Source organism: Coffea arabica, chromosome 5e (assembly GCF_036785885.1).
Source record: "Coffea arabica cultivar ET-39 chromosome 5e, Coffea Arabica ET-39 HiFi, whole genome shotgun sequence".
Classification (NCBI taxonomy): Eukaryota; Viridiplantae; Streptophyta; class Magnoliopsida; order Gentianales; family Rubiaceae; genus Coffea; species Coffea arabica.
In genome coordinates, this window is record NC_092318.1 from 32,991,263 (window position 1) to 33,018,167 (window position 26,905).

Below are 26,905 nucleotides of genomic sequence, written 5' to 3' on the forward strand. Positions count from 1 at the left end.
CTTCCCTCCAAATGACAACAACCAATTCTTCCATGATTCAATTCTAAGCAAAATAGCTTTGGCACAATCCAACAAAATAATCTGTCTTCCTTTTCCCACAAAAAAGAGGATAGACTAAATATTTAATAGGAAAGGGCTTAAAAGTAAAGCCAGCTATCCATTGAATTTTCATCCTCTTGGATGGACATAATTTGGAATGCACCAAAAAATAACTTTTTTCCTACATTGATCTTTTGCCCTGAAGTAGCCTTATAAAAAGCCAATGAACTCATCACTAACTTTAAGGACGACATACTTTCACTAGAAAAAACAAACACATCATCTGCATATCCCAAATGTGTAACCATCGGGCAACCTCTTGAAACTTTGAAACCTTGAAACCCCCACTGGTTCACTAAATTATTTAATAAACATGACAATACCTCAGCCCCAATAATAAATAAAGTAGGAGATAGGGGATCCCCTTATCGAAGTCCCAAAGCTGATTTAAAGAAGCCAAACAGAGAACCATTCGCAATCACTGAAAACTATACATTGGAGATAGGTCGCTAGACCATATCAATCCAGCGTTCCCCAAAACCAAATGCTTGAACAACTTTAATCAAGAAGGGCCACAACACCCAATCATAGGCTTTCATCATATCGAGCTTCAGAGCAATATTACCCCCTTTAGTTTTCCTCCCAATGTCTGAAATCATTTCCTGGGCTAGAGCCCCATATCTCTCTAGTTTTCAAGATATGTTAACATAACTTTTATATTTTTTAATTAAAAATAGTTATATTTATACTGCATAGTTATATTTTTTTCACAGGTGACATATTGGAGCATCTTCTCATAATATGTAACTTGAATAGTTTGTGATGTTATAAGATATTTAATCAAAAATTATTTCTTGTCTTAATTCTCGTTATGCTATGCTACGTATTTATCAAATAGACATACCTTTATAATTAAAGTTAATATTTGATGTTTTTAGATGTCATCTATTTAAATAGATGAAAATTATTTTGAACATAACATATTAAGATAATATTGTTAGGAAAAATTTTGGCCTCCCCAAGAAAAATTCCTGGCTCCGTCACTGCACACATATACATACATAAATATCTGTATGTATATATATGTATGTGTCTCTATATATATGTATAAGTATATATACACAAGTACATATATGTATATATAAGTGTGTGTATGTGTATTTATGATTCCAATTGTATATTATATATATGCATATATTTCAAATAGAAGAAACAAAAAAGAAGGATGGGAAAATTAGATGAAAGAGAGCAATAAAGGAGCCGATTGTGCTTTTTGCTTTTCATCCTCATAAAACGCTAATGGTTACCACTGCATTTGTCAGTGGAACAGGTAAGGAATCTGAATAAAGTGGGTGGGCCCTTAGAAAATGAATAGTAGGAAGAAATTTAACCCATGATATTAGTTACACATTATGTGTTCATATCCAAATACCATTCCAAGATAACTTATTTTGAAGCCAAATAAAATAGATAAAATCATGTATCCAAACATACCCATTTATATCAGTGATCTTTTTTCTAAAATCTATCGAAAAAAATTTTAGTAACCCATCATTTTTAGCAATTCAAAATAAATATTAAATAATAAGTATAATATATAAAAACTAAAAATTGAATAATAAGTATAAAATTTAAAATAAAAATTTAAATAATTTGTAAGATTTGATTAGGTTCAATGAGTACTCAAGCATAGTATTTTCAAGCTCGAGCTTGAGTTGCTACTCAAGTAGCACAGTGTTCAACTCGGCTTGCTTGTACTTATACTTCCCTTTGTCTGTATAATCTAACACTGTCTCTTTCATAACTAATGTGGGATAAATACAATAACTAATATATATTAAGTTCAAATAGAAATGGAAAAGAATAAAATCATAAAATTAAGCCTTAGCAAATTTCTGCATCAAATCCAAATAAAAAGGCCTAAGTTTTAACTTTGAGGATAAATCATATGTAACGTAAACAAAAATTAAGTTGCAGGTTTCAATAAAAACATTGACAGCAAGTCTATAAATCTAAAAATGTAAAGATCAAACAACTGTTTTTAATTGTGATGGAGGTTTGTATTAATATTTTGAAAATTTCTTTTGTTACATCTCTTATGATTAATTTTGAAATGAAACAAAAGAATCTGAGGTGTCATTTGGTAAAAAGGGATCGGAATAAAAAATTGAAATAATTCCAATTCTTGTTGTTTGAGTTACATGTATTGGATTCAGAATCTTAGAATGAATCATTAAAATTTGGCAATTCTCAATCCCTAATAAATTGGAGGGTTTTGGTGGATTCCCAAATTTGACTCAATTTGACTCGAAGACTTCACAAAACAAAAGAAAACATATCGTCTTTATCATTATATCACGTTGGCCCAACTTCCATGGCAGCACTTTAACATCATTTTTTCTCTTTCATTTTTTCTCTCTCATCCCATTTTCCACGGTAACCTTCCATCACCATTATTTTCTCTCTTGCTTTTCGCTTCACTCTCTCCTCCAATCCTCCATGGCAATAGTTGTGACGACCCCACCTCCTCCTAAGGTAAACAAAAAGGTTCGGCGGACCGCCTGCCCAACTCTCGTCGGGACTCACTACAATCCTTAAATGAAAAATAGATCAATTCCAATGACTACATCTAACTATGCCAAAATAATAACACGACTATAATATTTCATTGCACAAGTACATCCAAAGATACAAATCTCAAGTCAACTACATCGAGTTCCAAATCTTAAAATTCCCCAAAGGTCAGTTATAAAATACTAAACTATACAAAAGACTAGGCTTCACTAGTAACTTCCAATCACTTCCTTTACGTCACTCTCCTGTTAAGGAATAACAAATGAAATGGGATGAGCTAACGCTCAGTGTGGCCAAGGAAAGTATGCAACCACATAGTTCAAGTAACAATAACACTTATACGAGAAATAAATCTATAACATTCAAGTAATTCACATTTTAAAATAGAACACACTCAATAAGGATACGGGAGCTCTTAGGAGATAGATTCCACTTGTTTTGCCGAGTCTCGATCATATACCTCCACGTGATGACACTCCGTCAATTGGGTAGGTATATTTAGTCCGTAGAACACCGCTTACTTCACGAATCCCGTTCACCGTTACACCCCCTATTTCGGGCCCGCTCATTATTTAGAAAAGGCGATACTACTCGAGTATGCCAAGCAAGATCTCAAAAGATCAAGTTTTATAATTTTCCATGGTTCACCAAGCTTCTCGACCAAGCCCTTGCCGACTCGAGTTACAAGGTTGGCCAATGGATTGGGGTGCCCCCCAGAAGTAGAAGTGGTCGATGAGACATCGCTCCAATCAATTTAGAATTGTTTATGGTTCTGAGTCGACATGAGAAGTACCTCCTACTCGAATTGGTGTGGTACATGCTACCGCTCCGAAAATCAATTATAGCACTGAGACGGTATGAGAGGTACCTCCCACCCGAATTGGTGTGGTACATGCATCCGCTCAGAACTCATGAGTTAAACATATTCGTGTACAATTACCAATCATATGTATTCATGTAATAAATATCACGTAATTAAAAGAGAGAGTGGGTGAGGGCGATAAAGTACACCCTCGCCTCATGTATAACACTTGTACAATTAACATTTGAATCACATAACCATTTAACATGCGCTTGACACTCACCACTAGCCAAGGGCAAAATAAGAGTGAAGCGAGAAGTCAAACGAGCTCTTTGAAGTTCTCGTGACCACCTGAGACATATACAATCATAGCCAAGGTGATTTTTGATTCAAGTCGTGGTAAGTAATCTCATATCCGAGAGAAAGTACCATTTTCACTTTCAGCATGAAAATCGAGGAAAAGGGTAAATGGTTTTCATTTCCCAAAACTTTAAGTCTCATGTCCAAACCTTAAAAAAGCAAAGAGCATGCACATTATCCAACTAATGGAGTTAAAACTCGTTTAAAACTCCACTCATTTTCATAGAAAAAATATCAAAGTTAAGGTTCCAAGATTCAAGTATGAAACTAGTGAAATTCACCAAGAATTATTCTAGTCAAAAAGCTCCCTTTTTGGTTTCAAAATCATGGAAATTGAGGCCATAAGAATAGGGTTGAAGTCTATAATTCCAGTATGAAGAGAAGTGTTATAAACAAGGGAAGTTATAGAGTCAAGAAGGATCACAAAAAGGAGATTAATCCCTTGGAAACTAAGATTCGAAATGGAGTTTAAATTTCAAAGAGATCTCATATTAAACCATGAAACTGCACTTAAAATAGTCCAACAATTGCAAAGGAAGGTGGAAAGTTCTTAAAAGAGCAATTTGGTTGAAAATAGAAAATTTCCAGTTTAGAGTGACACTATTTGGAAAAATCGTATCTCCAGTTTCTTAAGTCCAAAAATTGAAAACTTTATACCGTTGGAAACTAGACTCAAAGCACTAAAACTTTCTAGAAGACACATTTCTCAGACTCCAATTCAAAGTTATTCAAATTTTAGCTCAAAATCACTGTTCTAGATAGGACAGAGCAAAATAGGCTTGTAAATTCAGTAAGGTTTGGAAATTCGGCAAAATTCGTAGAAATGGAATCAACCTTTGAAATTCATACCACAACTAAAATTCCAAACCTAGTTTCAAATGCAATAGACATAACTTGATTCGGACCTTTCTACACCAAGATACAACAGTTCTAAGAAAATGGAAGTTTAGAACCTGTTTTACGAAATTCCAGTTTTGACGAACTAGACGGAGTTTCAAAATCTGATCATAACTAGAGTTACACAACTCAAAATTTAGTGTGGTTTGTGGCATTGAAAACTAGATTCAAAATTCTACAATTCACAAGAAGGAACTGCCTTAAAATTCGTTTGCAAGATAGACAAAATTGAGTTATAAAGTGCAGCTTTGACTATTTCTCGGATGATAGCAGTGAAGAATTTCGGTCATTTTTACCGGTTCACTATGGCGATTGAATCAGAGAGTGCATTTTATACCGACGGAAAGCTCTCGGAGTCTAGTTTCAGATGCTACAAACGGCACTCGATTTCAACTCCCAGATAATAAGTTATGACCAAAAATGTGAACACTGGTTGGGGTTTCCTGCTCAGAAAATTTCCCAAAATGCAACCTCAATTTTAACCCTACTTTTACACAACCAAATGGAAAGCTTTTTGGAAGGTATTTCATACATATAACGACCAACAGGTATCAAGTATTATTGCACCAAAATAGCATCCAAATTTTGAAATTAACAAGAGAGGAACAACCAGCAATTTTCGGCCAGCATGCATGCATCTTCCTCTAGCTTTCTTTTTTAACTTTTCAAGTCAAACTACACCATATCTCCTCAAAGCAAGTAACAAACAAGCAATTAAACACACAATAATCCTCAAGGCAACTACCTATAAAGCCTCCTCAAGTCCACTACCTAATGTCAAGGTTCTTGTGAACCCATCAACAACCCAACAACTATCTTGCCATCACTAACTAACTACTAACTTACTACTATGAATTGAAGAGGAAAAGTTGAAGGGTTCTTGGGGTGGTTACCTTGCTGCCAAAAGAAGAGTAAACACTAGGTTTTTGGGCCCTTAAATCACCAAGTTCCTTCCTTGATTAAGTCCTCCTCCAAGCTTGCAAGAAGACCCAAGGCAAGAAGCAATTTTTGGAGAGCTTTGTGGAGCAAAAATGGAAGACTAGAAGCTGAAAATTTTGAGGGGAAATGGGGAGGGGAAGAATCGGCCAAGGCAAGAGTGGAGAGGAAGAAAGGTTTTGGTGGTAGGTGGTGATGTGATGTTGTGTAAGAAGATGGGACATAAAGTGCTCTTGTGCCCCCAAAAGTCAACGATCGGTTAATGTGCAATTTGTGCTCCTAATTGAGTTTAACTTAACTCACTTACTCTAATTCCTCAGTTAACTTTTTTTAGTCTACTATTGATCACCCTTAATACTCCAAAATTATTGCACTCTTGGATCGAATTTACCTCAAAAAACGTGCATGTGTTATTTCTCGCTAAACGAGCCGCAGAAAAAAAATTACATTCGCTAGCGAAACGTTTTAAAATATAAATGAGACATTTTTGCGTACAAATGGGTTTAAAATGAATGAAATAAATTATTCGGAGTAAACGGGTGAATAAATAATTAAATAAGCCAGTAAAATGAAATGAAAGTAAGAAAAAAATGAAATTTCGAGTCCTCACAACAGTCCCACCCCATCTGATTCTTTTTTCTCTTTTCTTGTCAATCTTTCCCTTTTATTATCTCTTGACTCTCTTCCTCTCTCCTACAATCCTGCATGGCAGCCACTCCTCTCTCCTTTCTTTTTTTTCTTTTTGTGTAAGCCTTTCTCTCATGTCTTGTTAGTCACTCTCCCATGCTCCACAGATTGCAAGGTTGATTGGTGATGGTTCAAGAGAATTTGCTGAAACATGAGCACTTAAGGGCTGGGAAGTAGGAAGCAGGAAAAGGGAAAGAAGAAAAAAATAAAGAAAAGAAAATGAAAAACAAGTTGGTTCCAAAAGCTTATAAGTATATGCCAAACACTAGTCATTGTAATGATATCCTTGATCAAAACTCATACTGAATTTTTAGACGTGATTCCAATTACAATTTCGATTCCTAGGTCTGAACCAAGCACCCCTTGGCTTTGTTATACAAAAGGGTCTGTCTAACGGGTGTCCATAAGATATATTTCAGGTGTCATATCTTTGAAAATATAAAATTAATTAGGGAAGTAAATAAATTCAAGAGGGGGTAGTTAAGATTAAATATGAAAAGTATATAAAGGCAAGGGAGGATAATTATTATTAGTATGTGTATATACATGGTAAGTTATATGAATGTTAGGTGTGTTAATGAGTGTCCATTGGGCACCTATTAGAAAAACCCATACAAAAATTAATTACTCAATTATGAGGTGGGCAACAAATTTAGTAATAAACCTCAAACATTTAAAAGTTTGAGTAGACATAGATGATCTAATTACTAAGATGACCAGTTTAATTTTTTCTATTGCAAATGATTTATTAATTTTAGGGTTTGTCTAAGCTGTCGCGCCCCATTTTTAATGAAAAATATAACGTGTTTAGAAAATGAATTTTTGATTAATTTTTGAGTGAAAAATGAGTTTTGATTTATTTTGAGTGAAAAGGAGTTTTTGATTTTTAGAAAAATAAATAAAGAAAATGGGCCTAAATGGGACTTAAAGTGTGACGATTTTGACCCAAAAATAATAGTTTAAAAAGGATTTTTAATGAAAAAATAGGAGTCGCCACTTGGTATTGAGTTAAGGTGTACCAAGTCATCTAAAATGAATTTTTTTAAAAAAATCAAGAAGACCCTGCGAAAATCAAGAGAAAAGGAGTCGGGAGTCACATTTGAAGAAAGGAAAGGCAAAGATAAAATCCAATGCACCATTTCATCCTAACCAAGGCTAGTTGAGTGATTTAGTCAACAAAATTTTATTTTTAACCTAAGAATTTATCACATTTGGATGTCACCATATGCATGCAAAACCTAAACTTAGGAGGACATTGGGGGGTCAATATGTCTCTTCGAATTTTAATTGGTGCAAATCGCATTAATTGCGACGCCCAAAAGTAATGATTTGAAGAGGTTACAAATATGCAACAATGAAACTCGAAGAAAAGAAAAGAAAATAATAATTATACAAATATACATGACCTAAAGGAATGCATCATAACGGGTGCGGGGCTACAATTCTTGATTCAATTTTCCCTTTTATAGAGGAAATACGAGCGTGCTAAGATTAGAAAAATCATACTCGTCCATATTCCATATTCGAGGGGTATTTCCTATCTAATCAAGCAAATGATCTAACTTAACTCTAATTTTCTTAAATGGAATGCACGTCTAAAATGTCATGTTTCGCACATGGGAATAAGGGATATATATATAGGGAAAATATATGATAAGGGATATATATATAGGGGGAAATATCATGCAAAAATGGTAAGGATCCTAAAAAGTAGAAAATTATGCATGAAATGTAGTGATTTGTCACACAAACATGATCTAGCGTGTGGACAGTTCCTAAGAGTCTAGCATTGGACTAGTCCATGTCTACAAGTTCTCACTAGTATTGGACTAGTGTGGTGACGTCATGCATTTATTATAACTAAACAAATCAAATAAACATAGTAAAAGCAATTGAACACATAATATCACATAAAACACATAGCACATAAACATGATATCTAGATGCAAAAACTCTAAAAAAGCGAGTAACATATAAGCACACAAGCATGCAAAACACACAAACAAATAAAAGCAAATAGAGACCTAACTATTACATTTGGGGGCCCTAACTACAATCTAAGAGGAGAAAGAATGAAATAAAATAGCTACCTAACTATTACATATTCTATCTAAATACATGTCTTGAACCCCCCTAACTATCACAATTTTGGTATTTAATCGCCTTTCAAATAATCAAAAATTAAATTAAAATAAATATACAAAATTAAAACCAATAAAGTGAATAAATAAATAAAATAAAATAAAATAAAGAAAACATTCAAAAAATCATTCAATTACACACATAAAATCACATAGGAGCACATAGGATCAAGTAAAATCAAAATAAAGAGTAGAGTATACCTCCCTTGAGTTGGTGACCTAATGAAATGAAGTAACTCTCTTTCTACCCTCCAACACGAAAAAAAATGATTTAGGTACCACTTTAATTAACAAATAATCATAACAGATGAAAATAAACATAAAATTGAACAATTAAAACATTTAAATGAAAGTAAACAACCCATATTCAAGAAATTAAAACAAGCAAGGATCTAATTGAAATAATTAAAGAAGTTTTAGGGGTCAAATCATTATTATTACAAATGTTAGGGTCTAAATTAAAATAAAATAAAATTAATGGCTTAAGATGAAACCTATCAAAGCCAAATGCTAAAATTCACAAAAATAAATCAAAACCCTCTCACAAAATCCCAAACAACAAATATTACCCAAATCTAAATCATTTTTCAAAAATCCAAATCAAAAACTATAAATCTATCAAAAATTATTAAACCTTCAAATTTCATCCCAAAACTCATAAATAATCTACTCAAAAATCATATTAATGCATGCCAAAAGCAATTAAGATTTTGACGGGACAAAATTGATTATATTTTCCCCAAATTTTGGGCCAAAGTAGCATTAGATAAAAATTAAGGGGTTAACATGCAATTTTTGAAAAATTTTCATGCAAAGCTTGGAAGAGCTTTCTTATTCAACCATCTGCAACTTTGCAATGAAATATTTCAGGTCAGACGCAGGTAACAAAACCCAAACCAACAGCAATCTTTCAAGCCAAAACAACACTTTATGCATCTTATCATCTAAATCCATTCTTATACCATGCACCCCTCAAAGATTTCCAACCCAGATCACGCGCAAAGGAAACCAAAGGAACAGCTTTTAATTCGTTAATCTACAAAAAATTGCGTAGAGGAGAAAACATTCTTTGTCCATGGTTTCTAAGTGGAATTCATAGTTCCTGATACACATCAAATGAATAAAATAGCCAGTACCAAACCCATCATAATCACAAGAACAACGCAACAAAGGGATAGTCATGATCATTTGCAATGGCAAATCTTAGAAAAATCACACAAAACGGCCCTAAATCTTCATGAAAACTATGTTAATCTCACAGAGAAAGAAATCATAGTTACCTGAGAACGTTGGTGAAGTGAAACAAACGTGAAACGCCCCAAGAAATCGTGCTAGTTTCTGAAAAATGATACCCACGACGCTTTGCTGCAGAAAAATTCAGCGCTGATGAAGTCTCTACTTTGGACCACAATTTGAAGGCTTTTGAAGTGTTTTCGATCGACGATTGCTGAATCAAAATTGTTCCCAGATATCCAGGGAAGGTGCAAAACAGAAATCTCCCCGAAATAAGCACTATCCCAACCAAAATTCAGCAAGGAATAGGGCTGATTCGTCAGCTTGATAATGGGTTTCTGCAAATTTTTCTCCCTCCTCTCTCTCAATTTTCTTTCTTTTCCTCTCGTTTCCTTTGCTGTTTTCTTTCCTAATCCTCTCCAGACTCTCCCCAGGTTTTTTCTTTGCTGGTTTCTTCTTTTTCCTTCCCCCTTTTTCTCCCTTTTTCCCTTTTTCTGTTTTCTTCTTGCCCGAAACCCTATTTTCCTCTTTCTATTTTTTCCCAAATTTCCTTCACTCCCCACGGTCTCCTCCTTCCTCTCTCACTCTCCTCAAATGCTCTCCTCCTCTCCCTTCCAACCCTCTTGCCTGTTTTTTCTTTTTCTCCCTCGTTTTCTCTCCTTCCTCGCTTGTCTCTTTAACTTCCCGTAGCTCTCTCCCCTTGTTTTCTTTTCTGGTTTTCTTCCTCTCTTTTCTTTCTGTTGTTTCTTCCTCTCAATCTCCTTGCTGCCAGAAGCTTTATCTTTGCTTCCTTGCTATTTTTTTCCTTCCGCAGCCCCCCCTCTTTTTCGTGCTTCCTTTCTTAGCTCAAAACCCTTTTTTCTTTGCTTGGTTCCTCCTCCCTGATTCCCATAGCTTCTCCCTTGTTTTCCATTTTCTTTTGTTTGCTTTTTTTTTCAAATTTTTTCTAGGCTTCCAAGTGTCCTAGCCACCTATCCTCTAGATGTTGTGGTGTCAACAAAAAATGAGGACACTTGTCCCATTTGCATGCATTCCACCTATCTATTGTGCATGTGTTCCACATATTTTTGCATTTTTTTTATTTTGTTTATTTTGTTTTTCAAAACAAAATTACCTTGCAGATTTTATTTGGAAGAAATTGAACTTAAAAAGATTGAAAACAAATTTTTTTGAGATTTTTCTTTTTTCAGAAATTTAATGCAAAAATGTTTTAAAAAGAAAAAATGATGAACCTAATTTACTAAAATAAATAAACACTAACTATCATTTTGCAAACCTAGTCAACTAAAATAAAATAAAAACAAGAATAAATAATAAGAAATAAAGCCAAAATTGAATTAAATAAAATGAAAATTTTGGTGTTTACAGTTTGCTCCTCTTTGTCTGAGTTTCGAAGAGACTCGAAACAAAGATGTATACACCAAATACTTACTTGTAATTATTCTGTCGTGAGCTGAAATATGTAAACATAAAAAGGTCAGTGGGATAAAATCCGAGCCTGCCGAGGTTGGTGGGATACAACCCAAGCCCAACAAGATAAAAACGGTCAGTGGGATAAAACCCAAGCCTGCCGAGATTGGTGGGATAAAATCCAACTCCAACAAGATAAAAACGGTTAGTGGGATAAAACCCAAACCTACCGAGGTTGGTGGGATACAACCCAAGCCCAACAAGATAAAAACGATCAGTGGGATAAAACCCAAGCCTGCCGAGATTGGTGGGATACAATCCAAGCCCAACAAGATAAAAACGGTCAGTGGAATAAAACCCAACCCTGCCGAGATTGCTGAGATAAAACCCAAACCCAACAAGATAAAAACAATCAGTGCGATAAAACCTAAATCTGGCGAGATTTGTGGGATACAACTCAAGCCCAACAAAATAAAATGGTCAGTGGGATAAAACTCAATCCTGCCGAGTTTGGTGGGATAAAACCCAAACTCAACAAGATAAAAACGGTCAGTGGGATAAAACTCAAACTTGATGAGGTTGGTGGGATACAACCCAATCCCAATAAGATAAAAACGGTTAGTGGGATACAACCCAAACCTGTCGAGGTTGTCTAACAATATAAAAACGATCAGTGGAATAAAACTCAAACCTGTCGGCATTGGTAAGATACAACCCAAGCCTAACAAGATAAAAAGATAAAAACGGTCAGTGGGATAAAATCCAAACCTGCCGAGGTTGGTAGGATACAACCCAACTTTTGAAATCGCAATTTTAAGAACTTGCTTCAGTGTAGGGCCCTTTTTTCTTTTTTTTTTCTCTCCTTTTTTCAAACTAAAATTTGCCCCAATTTAATTTTAACTGGACTTCTCTCTCTTCTTATTCTTTCTTTCTTTTTTTTCTTTTTTTTTCTTATGATATTTGTACTTTTCTAAATGAACAATCCGATCCATCATTTTGTCATGTAGTAGTATTGTTCCCCCTTCGTGATTGATCTTCAAATTTTCATAATTCTGACTTGTACTTCTTCATCAATTTCTGTCATAAACCTGTACTAAGGGGATTTTTCAAAAACACTTGAATTTTTGAAATTATTTTTCTTTTCTTCTCTCTTTTTTTTTTTTGAGCAATGATATAACAATTAAGGTTCATGCAAAGTATTGACTTATCAAAATTTGAAATATATACTTGACTTTGGACATACCCTACAAATGTATTATAAAATTTTGTCTCATTTGAACCTATTTGACGAAATCTCACAAATATATTACAAAACATTTGCCCCAATTTGAACTTATCTTGAAAAATCTCATAAATATATTATAAAATTTTGCCCCAGTGTGGGTCTATTTAATCGCAAAAATTTTGTTCGGATGGCTCTTTATTTATTTGGACAAAACAAGAAAAATGTGTTTCCTAGAATTGAGAAAATGATCACATACTGACATGCAATGTGAATAAAAATTGTTTTTTTTCAAATAAAGAAATTTAAATGTCGTGTTTAAACTCACATAGAAGACTTCATGGTAAATCTTTCAAAACAAAACCAAATTGTAAAAAATTCCTTCCTCGCTTTATAATCGGTGTTGAGGGTAATGGGTCACCACTTCTTGTTAGCTTATCTTTTAGAATCAAACAAGTGGGTATTATTCATGATTTTTGAGGTGGCTCAGGGAGATGGTATGTCAGGATCTATTTTGTTTTTATGTCCAGATTATGTCTAACCCATTCAATATCACATCTTGATGAAAGTAAATCATTTATCACTCTTATTTCTTGAGAAAACTCAGTCAACATATAAGTTCCATAAGCTAGTAATATATGGGTAGAAACGATGGTTAAAAATGTAGAAACAGGTTATGGTCTTATGATCACAAGTGATTGATAAATCCCTTAGAGGCATGATCCTCACTTCAAGTCGTCATGGAAGATAAGTCAGCGATAGACTTTACGAGCTTGTAATATGGCTTGAAGACGATAGTTAAAGAAATAAGATTTTCAAGAACAATGCACTTAAGATCACATTCCTTCCCAAAAAACTACCCCAGTTTTGGATTCAAAAATTTTGGACTTTATTTGACTTTTATCATTACTCACTAGGGGATTCAGCATTGAATCTCTTTGCATTTTTCATTTTCTCTACTCTTCTTTTTTTCTTTTCACATTTTCCTTTTTCTTTTCTTCTCTTTTCCCTTTTCTTCTCTTTTTTCTTTCTCAATATCAAAATACCAAAAATGATGGAATTGAGAATCCCCTAACTTTTTAAATTATAAATGCCCCTTCTCTCTCTTTTTTCAAAATTGGAGACCAAATATTAATGTTAGAATGCAATTACACATATAAAATCACATAGGAACACATAGGATCAAGTAAAATTAAAATAAAGAGTAGAGTATACCTCCCTTGAGTTGGTGACCTAATGAAATGAAGTTACTCTCTTTCTACCCTCCAACACGAAAAAAAATGATCAAGGTACCACTATAATTAACAAATAACCATAAGAGATGAAAATAAACATGAAATTGGACAATTAAAACATTTAAATGAAAGTAAACAACCCATATTCAAGAAATTAAAACAAGCAAGGACGTAATTGAAACAATTAAAGAAGTTTTAGGGGTCAAATCATTATTATTAAAAAATTGCCCCAGTTTTGGATTAAAAAATTTAGACTTTATTTGACTTTTATCATTACTCACTGGGGGATTCAGCATTGAATCTCTTTGCATTTTTCATTTTCTCTACTATTCTTTTTTCCTTTTAACATTTTTCTTTTTCTTTTCTTCTCTTTTCTCTTTTCTTATCTTTTTTCTTTCTCAATATCAAAATACCAAAAATGATGGAATTGAGAATCCCCTAACTTTTTAAATTATAAATGCCCATTCTCTCTCTTTTTTTCAAAATTGGAGCCCAAATATTAATGGTAGAATCAAATTTCCCTAACTTGTAATTCCCTCTTTTCTTTTTAATTTTGGCATTTTTGCTTTTTTCTATTTTTGAAAATTCTCCAATCTCGTTCCCCAGTGTGGGGTGTGATCATAAGTGCTTTTGAAAAGAACTACCCATTTAAATTCAAATGAGGATGTAAGGGGTAAACAATGTTTAGATTGTAGAAACGATGGCCAAAGCATCATTCTTATGCCTCATGACAACCAAAGTAAAGAATAGCTCATTGAGAATCCATTCCCTTTTGATATTTAAAAATTTTCGCAATATAGGGTAATGATCATTAAGGCTCTTATTTGAAACGAAATTATTCCTTTAAAGGCTCAAATGGGAGAACAAATGATAAAATCTGTATAGATAGAGAAACGAACGCTTGAAGTATCATTCCAAAATTTTCAAAATAAATAAGAATAATGTATATTCTTGCTTTTACTTATATGTGGATTGAATTTGGTTAGACACAGTAGACACAATTTGTAGTTTGTCAATCAATGTGACGGATTTTTTTTTGAGGGGTTAATAGAAGTAGGCAAAATATGGAGAATGAAAGGGAAAAGGTATCTCATTGGTCTTTTGAGACAAATCCTCATATTTGAGTGACCTCTTTGATTTTGAGTGCTCTTATTGAATAATCTGAATCGCAAATATAGTGTATGCCAAGTTTTTAAAGAATTAAACATACACTTGTGAATTTTCAGGCAAGAGGTTGAAAAATCTGAACTTAGTCTTATTTCTTAAAATTCATCATGAAATCCCCCAATTAGGCAATAAAGAATGAAATATACATTATTATATACAAAACAATAATTGTCTAAATGAAAAACTTTATTGTTGGAAATATTTGAAACAAAATTTCTTGTTCAACTATAATACAAATTAGAAAAGAGAAAATTTCTAAAGAGCTCCACATATACACATTTTTTTATCTCCTTTTCTTTGGAACAAAATGAGTTAACAAATCAATAAAGAGGATTTTTTTTAACAAACAATTATGGAATCTCTCAGATGCTTTAGATTAGCGCCTCCAGATGGATTCTTCAAATTTTTATTGTAGGGTCTGCCTAAGAATCAAGTAATACTTGTAATTTTCAAAATTTATTAGACCAAAATTGTTATCAGATATAGAAAAATATTTTCACCTTTTCGAAACATTTTTTTATAAATGCAGGGGAGGGAAAAAATAAAAGAAAAATACCTAGAGTTAGTAAACAAAACTTTAAAATCGGTATGCATGTCCTATAGGGGAGCCCTTTTATGTCAAGAGTTGGCCTAGAATGAGAATGCAATCCTATAGGGTAGGCACTATACAATACCTGATGAATCCGATCAACTTATTGATATTCGAGTGATAAGCAATTTGAAAATTTTGGTTGATTGGTGTGGCAAGAGACATCTGTCCTCACAAAATGAGAATGAAATCCGAATGGATTGATCACTTTGACTGACACATAAAATGATGTGTGAAAGAGCCTACACTTGAAAGGATTGCAATGTCTCGACTAGTTTATTCAGTGAGCCTTAGATCGAAACTCTAAAAGAGAATAAATGGGTTAAATGGATAGGATAAAATTGATAATTTATTCAAAAATTGACTGGATGCCCTAAAATGGGTAAATTGGTCAAATGAATTGAATGAAATTGATTGATTAAATAGATCGGATAGAGTGATGATTTATTCAAAAATTGACTAGATTGTTTTAAAAATGAATAAATTGGTAAAATGGATTGGATGGTATTGACGGTTTATTCAAAATTGATTGGATTGTCCACCGATTTGTAGTTTTAAAACTCACAAATTTTGTTGCAAAGCATTAGTCTATGAGCCTTCTAAAATCAAGATTTGGACTCAATATATTTATCATCTCAACAATAAAGAATTATTTATGAATTTCTTTAACTTAATGTCCTTTACGCGAGAGATTTTTACCAATTCTGATAAAATAATCAAAAGATGATTGTTAGATGCTCATATTCTAATGTGAAAAAATTGCTCTATTATCTTCGAGACCAATGTCACCATCGTAATAGGGATCGGATCCTACCTTACCATGTGCACTACCCCTTTGAATGATATAAAAATATAAACGTGTAAGTCTCATTGGATTACATATCCGAGACACAAGGTGATTTATTCCTATCGTGGGATCCCCTATGCTGCATTCCCTCCTAAGGTTTTGCATAATGCCCATTTATCAAAGCAATTAAATATGCAATTTGAAATGAAAATATGACCTAAGGGACCCTTTGTATGCCAGGGTGAGCCTAGAATGATATGCAATTATTAATCTATGAATGCAATACATAGGAATTTAAACGTGCAATAAACTATCTAAGAGGGTAAGTTCTAAAAGAGTATCATGCCAGAACTCTTTATTTTCTAATGTTTGTGAATGCAAAAGACAAAAAAGCAAGGAAATGTTAGTTCAACAAATAATCACATAACATGTTCCTCCTTTGCAGGTGATCGGGACTGTCCATGGGCAAGGTTTGGAGGCCACTTTAGGCGGGATAAAGATGTTGCCCCCGTTGCTTGGAAAAAGCCACCACCGGGTGGCTCAAGCTTAACACTGATGCCAGTATCCTACACGGCAGGGCATCTGGGGGAGGGGTCCTGCGTGACCACTGTGGGAAGGCGTGTTTCGCCTATTATAAGGAGTTCGGAGAGTTAGATGTGTTGGAAGCGGAGGCGCAATCACTCCTGCACGGTCTCCAGTTATGTGCAGATCGCGAGGTGGGGGCGTTGACGGTAGAGTCAGACTCAAAGGCGCTTGTTCAACTAGTTTGCTCGGATATGGGGTCAAAGTGGCCGGTGTGTATCGTACTGCGGGAAATCAGGCATTTGGTCCAGCGGATGGGTGCATCCCTTCACCATGTCTTTCTTGAGGCCAATTCGGTGGCGGATGCATTGGCTTCTCTGCAATTGGGAGGGCAGCGCATCTACGTCTCAGACGCGGCCCTGCCTCTCAGGGTCAGAGGAGAGGCTCTTCTAGATCGTCACGGAGTACCTCGGCTTCGTGAGGTGCTCATTTAGGGTTTGATTGGCTATGCCCTCGCTTACTCCAGTCTTTGTTCTATTTTTTATTCTTGTAACTCTCCCGTTCGTGAATAAAATTTAGGGTTGGCTACCTTTCCCCATTGGGGTTTCGCCAAAATATATATATATATAACATGTTGGGGCAATTAGATGATACAAAAAGCAAAAAGGAAAATAAGGAAAAATGGGTGGAATCCCTCCCTTCATGCCTAGTGTTCCTAGTTAGGTACGATCAACTCTATCCTAGGCGATTTCTAATGTGGATGCATGAGGTTGAGCTTACTAATGCATCTAGACTTGAGAAGGTTTCAGGTCCCCAAACCTTCAGACCAAAGGCGAAGGGTCATCAATCCCAATGCCCAAGAGTCGGTGGTTCGAGTGATCCCTCGGACATTGCTACGCGCACGTCGTGCCACGGCCACGTGTTCAAATGGATCGATCCAAATCTTAATGGGGTGGAGTGGTGTGACAACCACTAAAAGTAAAAAGAAATGAGGGGTTATAAAGTAAAACGTATGCACGTATTAAGTGTTCCTTTTGAAGGAAGAGATTAAATACTATCAAATGTGAGTGAAGGCTCCAGGGTGGCTGTCCCCTCCCCCCAAGATGCAAGCGCGATATATAAACATAAGTGAATGAAATAAAAGACTTTATTCATCACATACACGGATATCGAGATGATTGCACATGTTAAATGCAAGAAAAATCCTAAAAAAGGAAAAATGTAATAAATGCAAGAAAAACCCTAAAAAAGGAAAAATGCAATAAATGCAAGAAAAACCCTAAAAAAGGAAAAATGCAACCTAAATCCTCCAAATGTGATATATAAAAAGGTTAAAAGAAGAAAAGAATTGACTAAATCAAATGCTCGGACTCTCTAAAGTCCCCAGTGGAGTCGCCAAGCTGTCACACCCTATTTTTAATGAAAAATATAACGTGTTTAGAAAATGAATTTTTGATTAATTTTTGAGTGAAAAATGAGTTTTGATTTATTTTGAGTAAAAAGGAGTTTTTGATTTTTAGAAAAATAAATGAAGAAAATGGGCCTAAATGGAACTTAAAGTGCAACGATTTTGACCTAAAATAATATTTTAAAAAGGGTTTTTAATGAAAAAATAGGAGTCGCCACTTGGTATTGAGTTAAGGTGTACCAAATCACCTAAAATGAATTTTTTTTAAAGAAAAAATATAGAAAACCCTTTTAAACGACTCCAAATCTGCGAAAATCAAGAAAAAAGGGGTCGGGAGTCACATTTGAAGAAAGGGAAGGCGAGGATAAATTCCAAGGCACCCTTTCATCCTAACCAAGACTAGTTGCGTGATAAGTCAAAAAATTTTCTTATTTTTAATATAAGAATTTATCACATTTGGATGTCACTATATGCATGCAAAACCTAAACCTAGAAGGATATCGTGGGGTCAATATGTCTCTTCGAATTTTAATTGATGTAAATCGCATTAATTATGACGCCCAAAAGTAATGATTTGAAGAGGTCACAAATATGCAACAATGAGACTCCAAAAAAAGAAAAGAAAATAATAATTATACAAATATACATGACCTAAAGGAATGCATCATAACGGATGCGGGGGTTAAAATTCGTGACTCAATTTTTCCTTTTAAAGAGGGAATACGAGCGTGCTAAGGTTAGAAAAGCCATACTTATCCATATCCCATATTCGAGGTGTATTTCCTATCTAATCAAGCAAATGATCTAAGTTAACTCTTATTTTCTTAAATGGAATGCATGTCTAAAATGTTATGTTTTGCACATGGGGATAAGGGATATATATAGGGGAAATATGCGATAAGGGATATATATATAGGGGGAAATATCATGCAAAAATGGTAAGGATTCTAAAAAGTAGAAAAATATGCAGGAAATGTAATGATTTGTCACACAAATATGATCTAATGCGTGGACGGTCTCTAAGGGTCTAGCATTGGACTAGCCCATGTCTACAAGTTTTCACTAGCATTGGACTAGCGAGAAATCAAGAAAATAGGGCCACAACTAGCGTTAGACTAGTGTGGTGACGTCAGGCATTTATTATAACTAAACAAATCAAATAAACATAGTAAAAGCAATTAAACAATCACATAAAACACATAGCACATAAGCATGATATCTAGATGCAAAGACCCTAAGAAAGCGAATAACAATAAGCACACAAGCTTGCAAAACACACAAACAAATAAAAGCAAATAGAGACCTAACTATTACATTTGGGGACCCTAACTACAATCTAAGGGGGGAAAGAATGAATAAAATAGTTACCTAACTATTACATATTCTATCTAAATACATGTCTTGAACCCCCTAACTATCACAATTTTGGCATTTAATCACCTTTCAAATAATCAAAAATTAAATTAAAATAAATATACAAAATTAAAACCAATAAAGTGAATAAATAAATAAAATAAAATAAAATAAAGAAAACATTCAAAAAAAAGCATGCAATTACACCCATAAAATCACATAGGAGCACATAGGATCAAGTAAAATCAAAATAAAGAGTAGAGTATACCTCCCTTGAGTTGGTGACCTAATGAAATGAAGTTACTCTCTTTCTACCCTCCAACACGAAAAAAATGATTAAGGTACCACTTTAATTAACAAATAATCATAAGAAATGAAAATAAACATGAAATTGAACAATTAAAACATTTAAATGAACGTAAACAACCCATATTCAAGAAATTAAAACAAGCAAGGACCTAATTGAAATAATTAAAGAAGTTTTAGGGGTCAAATCATTTTTATTACAAATGTTAGGGTCTAAATTAAAATAAAATAAAATTCAGGGCTTAAGGTGAAACCTATCAAAGCCAAATGCTAAAATTCACAAAAATAAATCAAAACCCTCTCACCAAATCCCAAACAACAAATATTACCCAAATCTAAACCATTTTCAAAAATCCAAATCAAAAACTATAAATCTATCAAAAATTATTAAACCTTCAAATTTTATCCCAAAACTCATAAATAATCTACTAAAAAATCATATTAAAGCATGCCAAAAGCAATTAAGATTTTGAAGGGACAAAATTGATTATATTTTCCCCAAATTTCGGGCCAAAATAGCATTAGATAAAAATTAAGAGGTTAACGTGCAATTTTTGAAAACTTTTCATGCAAAGCTTCGAAGAGCTTTCTTATTCAACCGTCTGCAACTTTGCAATGAAACATTTCAGGTCAAATGCAAGTAACAAAACCCAAACAAACAACAATCTTTCAAGCCAAAACAACACTTTATGCATCTTATCATCTAAATCCATCCTTATACCATGCATCCCTCAAAGATTTCCAACCCAGATCACGCGCAAAGGAAACCAAAGAAACAGCTTTTAATTCGTTAATCTGCAAAAAATTGGGTAGAGGAGTAAACATTCTCTGTCCATGGTTTCTAAGCAGAATTCATAGTTCCTGATACACATCAAATGAATAAAATAGCCAGTACCAAACCCATCATAATCACAAGAACAACGCAACAGAGGGATAGTCACGATCATTTGCAAAGACAAATCTTAGAAAAATCACACAAAATGGCCCTAAATCTTCATGAAAACTGTGTTAAACTCACAGAGAAAGAAATCATAGTTACCTGAGAATGTTGGTGAAGTGAAACAAACGTGAAACACCCCAAGAAATCGTGCTAGTTTCTGAAAAATGATACCCATGAAGCTTTGCTGCAGAAAAATTCAGCGCTGATAAAGTCTCTACTTTGGACCGAGATTTGAAGGCTTTTGAGGTGTTTTCGATTCACAATTGCTGAATAAAAATTGTTCCAAGATATCCAAGGAGGGTATAGAAACAGAAACATCCCCAAACTAAGCACTATCGCAACCAAAATTTAGCAAGGAAAAGGGATGATTCGTCAGCCAGATAATGGGTTTCTGCAAATTTTTCTCCCTCCTCTCTCTCAATTTTCTTTCTTTTCCTCTCGTTTCCTTTGCTGTTTTCTTTCCTAATCCTCTCCAGACTCTCCCCAGGTTTTTTCTTTGCTGGTTTCTTCTTTTTCCTTCCCCCTTTTTCTCCCTTTTTCCCTTTTTCTGTTTTCTTCTTGTCTGAAACCCTATTTTCCTTTTTTTTGTTTTTTCCCAGATTTCCTTCACTCTCCACGGTCTCCTCCTTCCTCTCACTCTCCTCAGATGCTCTCCTCCTCTCCCTTCCAACCCTCTTGCCTGTTTTTTCTTTTTCTCCCTGTCATGGAGCAGAAGTTAGCTAAGAGAAGTTGAAAACGTGAAATTAAGTACCGCGCCTTCAAGTAAGTAACTTCAAGCAAACGGCAGACGTGGAATACTGGCATCACGCCTTTATGAAGTAAAGAAGACGTGCAAAATAAAGAAGATTGCAGGTGGAGGCGTAGGGATCAGAATCACGCCTTTCCTGGGAACAAGCTCAAGCAACGTGAGCTTCTGAGCAAGTGGCTCTACAACGGATTCTGTTAACCCTCACATGGCTGAGCTGGATTAGGAAGCGACAGAGGAGCTGGTTATTAGCTAACTCTATATAAAGATAGGATCAGTAGTAGAAAGGGGAGGATTTTGTTAGCTATTGTAAGGGATCATTCCCTGAGCATTTTCTCTTTCTGTTTTCCTTCATTCTGTCATTTCCTTTCCTCTTTTCGCCAATTCTGTAATCTACTTATTTGATCAATATCAATATCAATTCATTGGGTTATTCATCAGTTCGTTATTGATTCTTCCTGTTATTAATCTTTTGTTTTGCGCTAGTCTCATAAACCAATCCATTGGAAGCTGCTTTGTTGCCTAGTTACTGTTTGATACCATCACAGTGGTATCAGAGCTAACTACGAGCCATTGGGACATGACTAAAACTCAGGAGGAAGCTCTGAGAAGGGAGCTCACTGAGTTGGGGAGTGTGGTGAGGACTTTTGCCAGTAAGAATGATGGGATAGAACAGTCTATAAGGGCAATAGAGCATAGGCAGGAGAGCACAGATAAAGCCATCAAAAATTTAGATCAGAAATATGAGGGGATGATGAACATGATGGCTCAGATCATGGCCAAACTGAATGACAAGGGGAAGGAGGTAGAAGGGGGTAGTTTTGGGAGTGAGACTAGGATAGCAATTACCACAGATACAACTGAGAGGGTGGGGAGTAAAGGGGGAGCCAGGCTACCAAAGATGGACTTCCCTACATTCGATGGGAACAATCCCAGAGAGTGGGTTAGAAGGGCAAACAAATACTTTCAGATCCATGGAGTGGAGGAAGGCCTGAAATCAGACATTGCTCAACTCCATCTCCAAGAGAAGGCAGACATCTAGTTCCATGGCATGTACCACGAGAAGAGGATAGTTCCATGGAAGGAACTAGCAATGGCAGTGTGTGAGAGGTTTGGGAAGGGAGATCCAGAGGAGGCCATAGAGGAATTCAACAAGCTGATGAAGACGGGAAGTGTCACTGAGTACCTAGAGAAGTTTGAACAACTGAAATCTATGGTAATGTTATCTCTTCCTGATCAACCTGATTCCTATTACAAATCATACTTTTTTAGTGGCTTAAAAAAGGAAATAGTAAGTATGGTTAGGATGACCAGACCCCTCACCTTAGCAGACACCATTGAAGCTGCTAAATTACAGGAAAGGAACTTGGAAGCCATTAGGAAAACACAAGGGAAGATGATGCACAAATACACACCCTCACCTGGTACCCCACTTGTTAACAAACAGAATTTCACCCCACATACCAAAATGAAGTGGCCTAACTTCCAATATAAGAAGCTAGAGCCTGTTTCCAATCGAAATACCAAAACAGGAACTCATGCAGTAGACCAATTTAGAAAAATCACTCCCTCTGAACTGAGTTACAGGAGAGAAAAGGGGTTGTATTTCAAGTGTGCTGAGCCATATACACTGGGACATGTCTGCAAACAAGCTCACCTGAATTACATACTGATAGATGATCCCTGGGGGGTAGGGGAGAACTCAGATGAACCAGGGAAGGATACAGAAGAATTCTGTGATTGTCCAGAAGGGGAATTAAGTAATGAAAATATAGAACTATCCATCCATGCTCTGGCAGGGGGGACTGAACATAAGACCCTTAAGCTAAGAGGGAAGATAGCAGGGAGGGAGATCATAATTCTGGTAGATAGTGGGAGCACTCATTGTTTTATTGATGAAAGGTTAGCAAAGATCATTCAACTACCAGCTATTGGAAATCCATTGACAGTCAGGGTTGCCAATGGTGAGCAGTTGAAGTCTAGGCAACTGCAAGGACCCTTACAGTGGGAAATGCAGGGAAACAAGTTCACACATCAATTCAATACCTTGAAACTGGGAAGCTACCACATGGTTTTGGGAGTAGACTGGCTAGCCAGGTATAGCCCTATTGAGTTTGATTTCAGGCAACTCTCCATGAGGTTCCTACAAGGGAGTCAACTAGTGGAGCTGAAGAGGGAAGTCAGTGAGCTTAAACTCAAGGCCATCAAAGGAAGTAAACTAGCAAAATGGAGGAGAAAGCAGGCGTATGGGATAACTGCCCAGCTGTATGTGATGGAAGAAGGAAAAAAGGACACTGAAGTAATACCGGCAGAGATGAAGGAATTGCTGGACAGGTTTGATGAAGTGTTTGTTGAGCCCCAAGGCATGCCTCCAAGGAGGAGCCACGACCACAGCATTCCATTGAAAGAAGGAGCTACCCCATTCCAAGTCAGACCATACACGTGCCCCTATGTACAAAAATCAAAAATAGAGAGGTTGGTGAGAGAAATACTGCAGATGGGAATCATTCAGCCTAGTAACAGCCATTTTGCATCTCCAGTGTTACTAGTCAAGAAGAAGGATGGAAGTTGGAGGTCTTGTGTGGACTACAGGCAACTTAATGAACTCACCTTGAAGGACAAATTTCCTATGCCACTAATAGATGAGCTTCTTGATGAATTACATGGCTCAAAATACTTCACCAAGATTGACTTGATGTGACGACCCCACCTCCCCCTAAGGCGAACCAGAGGGTTCGGCGGGCCGCCTGCCCGGCTCTCGCCGGGACTCAGTCGTTCACTAAAGTCCTCAAACGAATTACAAGAATAAACCTCAAATATACATCACATGGTCCACAAATATACATCCAAGTCTCCAATAATTACATGTCACAATTGCAGCGGAAACAATTCCCAAATATACATAAAATGATTCCAAATTCAAATTGTACAACATAAAGGCCATCCATTCACGTGAATAAGCACAACAAGTCCTGCCTTCGCCTTGAGCCCTGTGGAGGGGAATAAAATATTTTTGGGGTAAGTTAGAAGCTCAGCGAGTAACCAGCAAAATCATTAAGCAAATATATTTCACAATGTTGCATTTCGATGATTTCGATGATGTCATGATTCAGAGATCAAATGTCCGTTTAGTACTCTCGTGAGCCGGTGAAATCATAGCACTTAAACACCCAACGCTCAAATATTTCATTTAACATTAACTCACGAACTCACGAAAGTGGGAGCAACATCGGTGCTCCAGATAACCATGAACATGAACCATAAACAAGGTGGAGACGTTGGTGTCCAGCACAAGACTTTCCCAGAACTCATTGAAGCCAAATCATGTCATGAATTCACATGCAAGCACGCATGATATGCAATCGAATAATTAATGCAAGAAACATTTCACAAGTACTTTGGAAATAGTTTAGGGTCACTCACCTCCACGGCTCCGAAACCATCTATCATGTATCATTGCCTTGCTCAAATCCAAGTCCTAAATCACAAACTCAATGCAAATAAATTCCTTCAAAAGTTCGGACAGCACTTCCCCTGAATTTGCTTACTTTTCCAGCCGTTATGGCTTCATGATTTCCTCATTCCAACCCAAAGGTACACACACAACAACAAGTTCATCCAATAGCCATTCAGCAAACTCCAAGTAGTACAAAGACAAGTCAAGCTAGGGAAAAATTCGGAAATGAAAGTTAAGCTCAAAACCAGAAAAATAGTTTTGACGTCATTTTGCGGTAATGGTGTCAAAAGCACTACGATGGTCGGATGAAGGTGCAAGACCCACCGTTTCGAAGCTAAGAGATAGGGCTACAATATTATAGAAGGTCAATCAACCCATTTTTGAGTGTAACCAGGTCAAAAATGCAAGATACTACACCTGAATCACAAAAACAGATTCACAGAACGCATTCTAGCGGAAACATCATAACTCAGGCTCTCCAAGTCCAAATCCCGAAATTCCAAAACCAGCTGAAAGGTAAGAAACAGGGATAAATTTCATCAGAAGGCCTCAACAACCAATTCGGAAGCAATTCCAGCCAAAACAACCAATTACAGTCGCATATCCCAATTTCGGGTAAACCAGAACAGCAATAGTAATTTTGACGTATCTCACTCTACACAACTCCGATTGACCTGAGATTTTGTAGGCACCTTTAAAATGTCATTCCCTAAAACTTTCATGTTTTGAGCTAAGGCCAATTCGGCTTCTATCTAGGACCTAAAAATTCGGACAGAATGTTCATCACAAAACCCTCACTTTTCAATTTTTGGTCCAAAACAGAAATTGGTTGCAATTAATCACTTTTTCCACCTTCTAGAATCATTAAACATCATTTCCAATCATCATACATAACCACATAATCATACTCATATTAAAACAGAAAAATCCCCAAAAATAATAAAAGTTCATCCATCCAACCACAACTCAAAATATAATCCATCAAACCATCTCTTTAGCCATCATAAGTCTCTAATTTAGCATAATCAAGAACAAAGAAAGGATGGCTAGACATGATACCTTCACATATCAAGAAAGGTGATGACTTAGGGATTTTTCTTCCAAAACAACTCCACCAAGAGCTTCAATCTTCCTTAGCTAGCAAGTTTTATGGAGTGATTTGCAATTTAATCGGTTGGAACTCAAGATTTGGACAAGAAATTGAAGTGCAAGATGCTAGATTTTCTCTCTCTTTTTCTCTCAAAATTTCGTCCAAGACAAGCTAAAATGGAGAGAAATTGGGTCCAAATTGGTTTTAGTAAAGTTAAAAAAGTCTTGGTCAAAAGTCAAGGTCCAATGGTTTTGTGACAAATGGTCCTTTAGGGTTTTAATCTTATCTTTTTGTCTCTCCAATACAAATATCTTAACACATTGTAAAATAATATCACTTAATACAAAATTCCAACAAGTTATCAAAAATATAATGCATTTACCGCACTTGCGGGTCCCACGTCCAAAATACGCTTTTAATTTCTCAAAAACTAACCGATACTAGAATATCAGAGCTTAGGCTTCAGATCTCTGTAGTGTATCCTAGGCTTGAAGTTTAGGATGCCGGACTGTGGGTTTGATTTGACTCTTAGTGTTTACTTGGAATGTTTTAGTGATTCTTGCGGGATATCTCGACTTGATTGGTACAAGATGGAATGTCGAGGACGACATTCTTTTAAGGAGGGGAGATTGTGACGCCTCGAAAAAAAATGAGTTTGAGAACCTGAAAATTTTCTAATTTTCTAGGGTTTATTTTATTTAATCGCCCGCCTTTTCTACATTTTCTTTATTAGAAAAATTCCCCAGATAAAGTTTATGAGCAAAAATAGTTTTAAAATGATTTTCTAGTATCGGTTAGTTTTTGAGAAATTAAAAGCGTATTTTGGACGTGGGACCCGCAAGTGCGGTAAATGCATTATATTTTTGACAACTTGTTGGAATTTTGTATTAAGTGATATTATTTTACAATGTGTTAAGATATTTGTATTGGAGAGACAAAAAGATAAGATTAAAACCCTAAAGGACCATTTGTCACAAAACCATTGGACCTTGACTTTTGACCAAG

At 35.5% G+C, this 26,905-nt stretch overlaps 1 protein-coding gene across 1 annotated transcript; it reads left to right on the forward strand.

Moving 5' to 3' along the window:
• Positions 1-22,446: 22,446 nt before the first annotated feature.
• On the forward strand, positions 22,447-24,054 carry LOC113743961 (uncharacterized). Its single transcript, XM_027272009.2, has one exon. The coding sequence runs from the start codon at positions 22,447-22,449 to the stop codon at positions 24,052-24,054; it is 1,608 nt and encodes a 535-aa protein (XP_027127810.1).
• The last annotated feature ends 2,851 nt before the right edge of the window (positions 24,055-26,905 follow it).

Bases quoted from the DNA above. Each gene is read 5' to 3' on its own strand.
- LOC113743961 (XM_027272009.2), top strand. From the start codon at position 22,447: ATGGCAGTGTGTGAGAGGTTTGGGAAGGGAGATCCAGAGGAGGCCATA.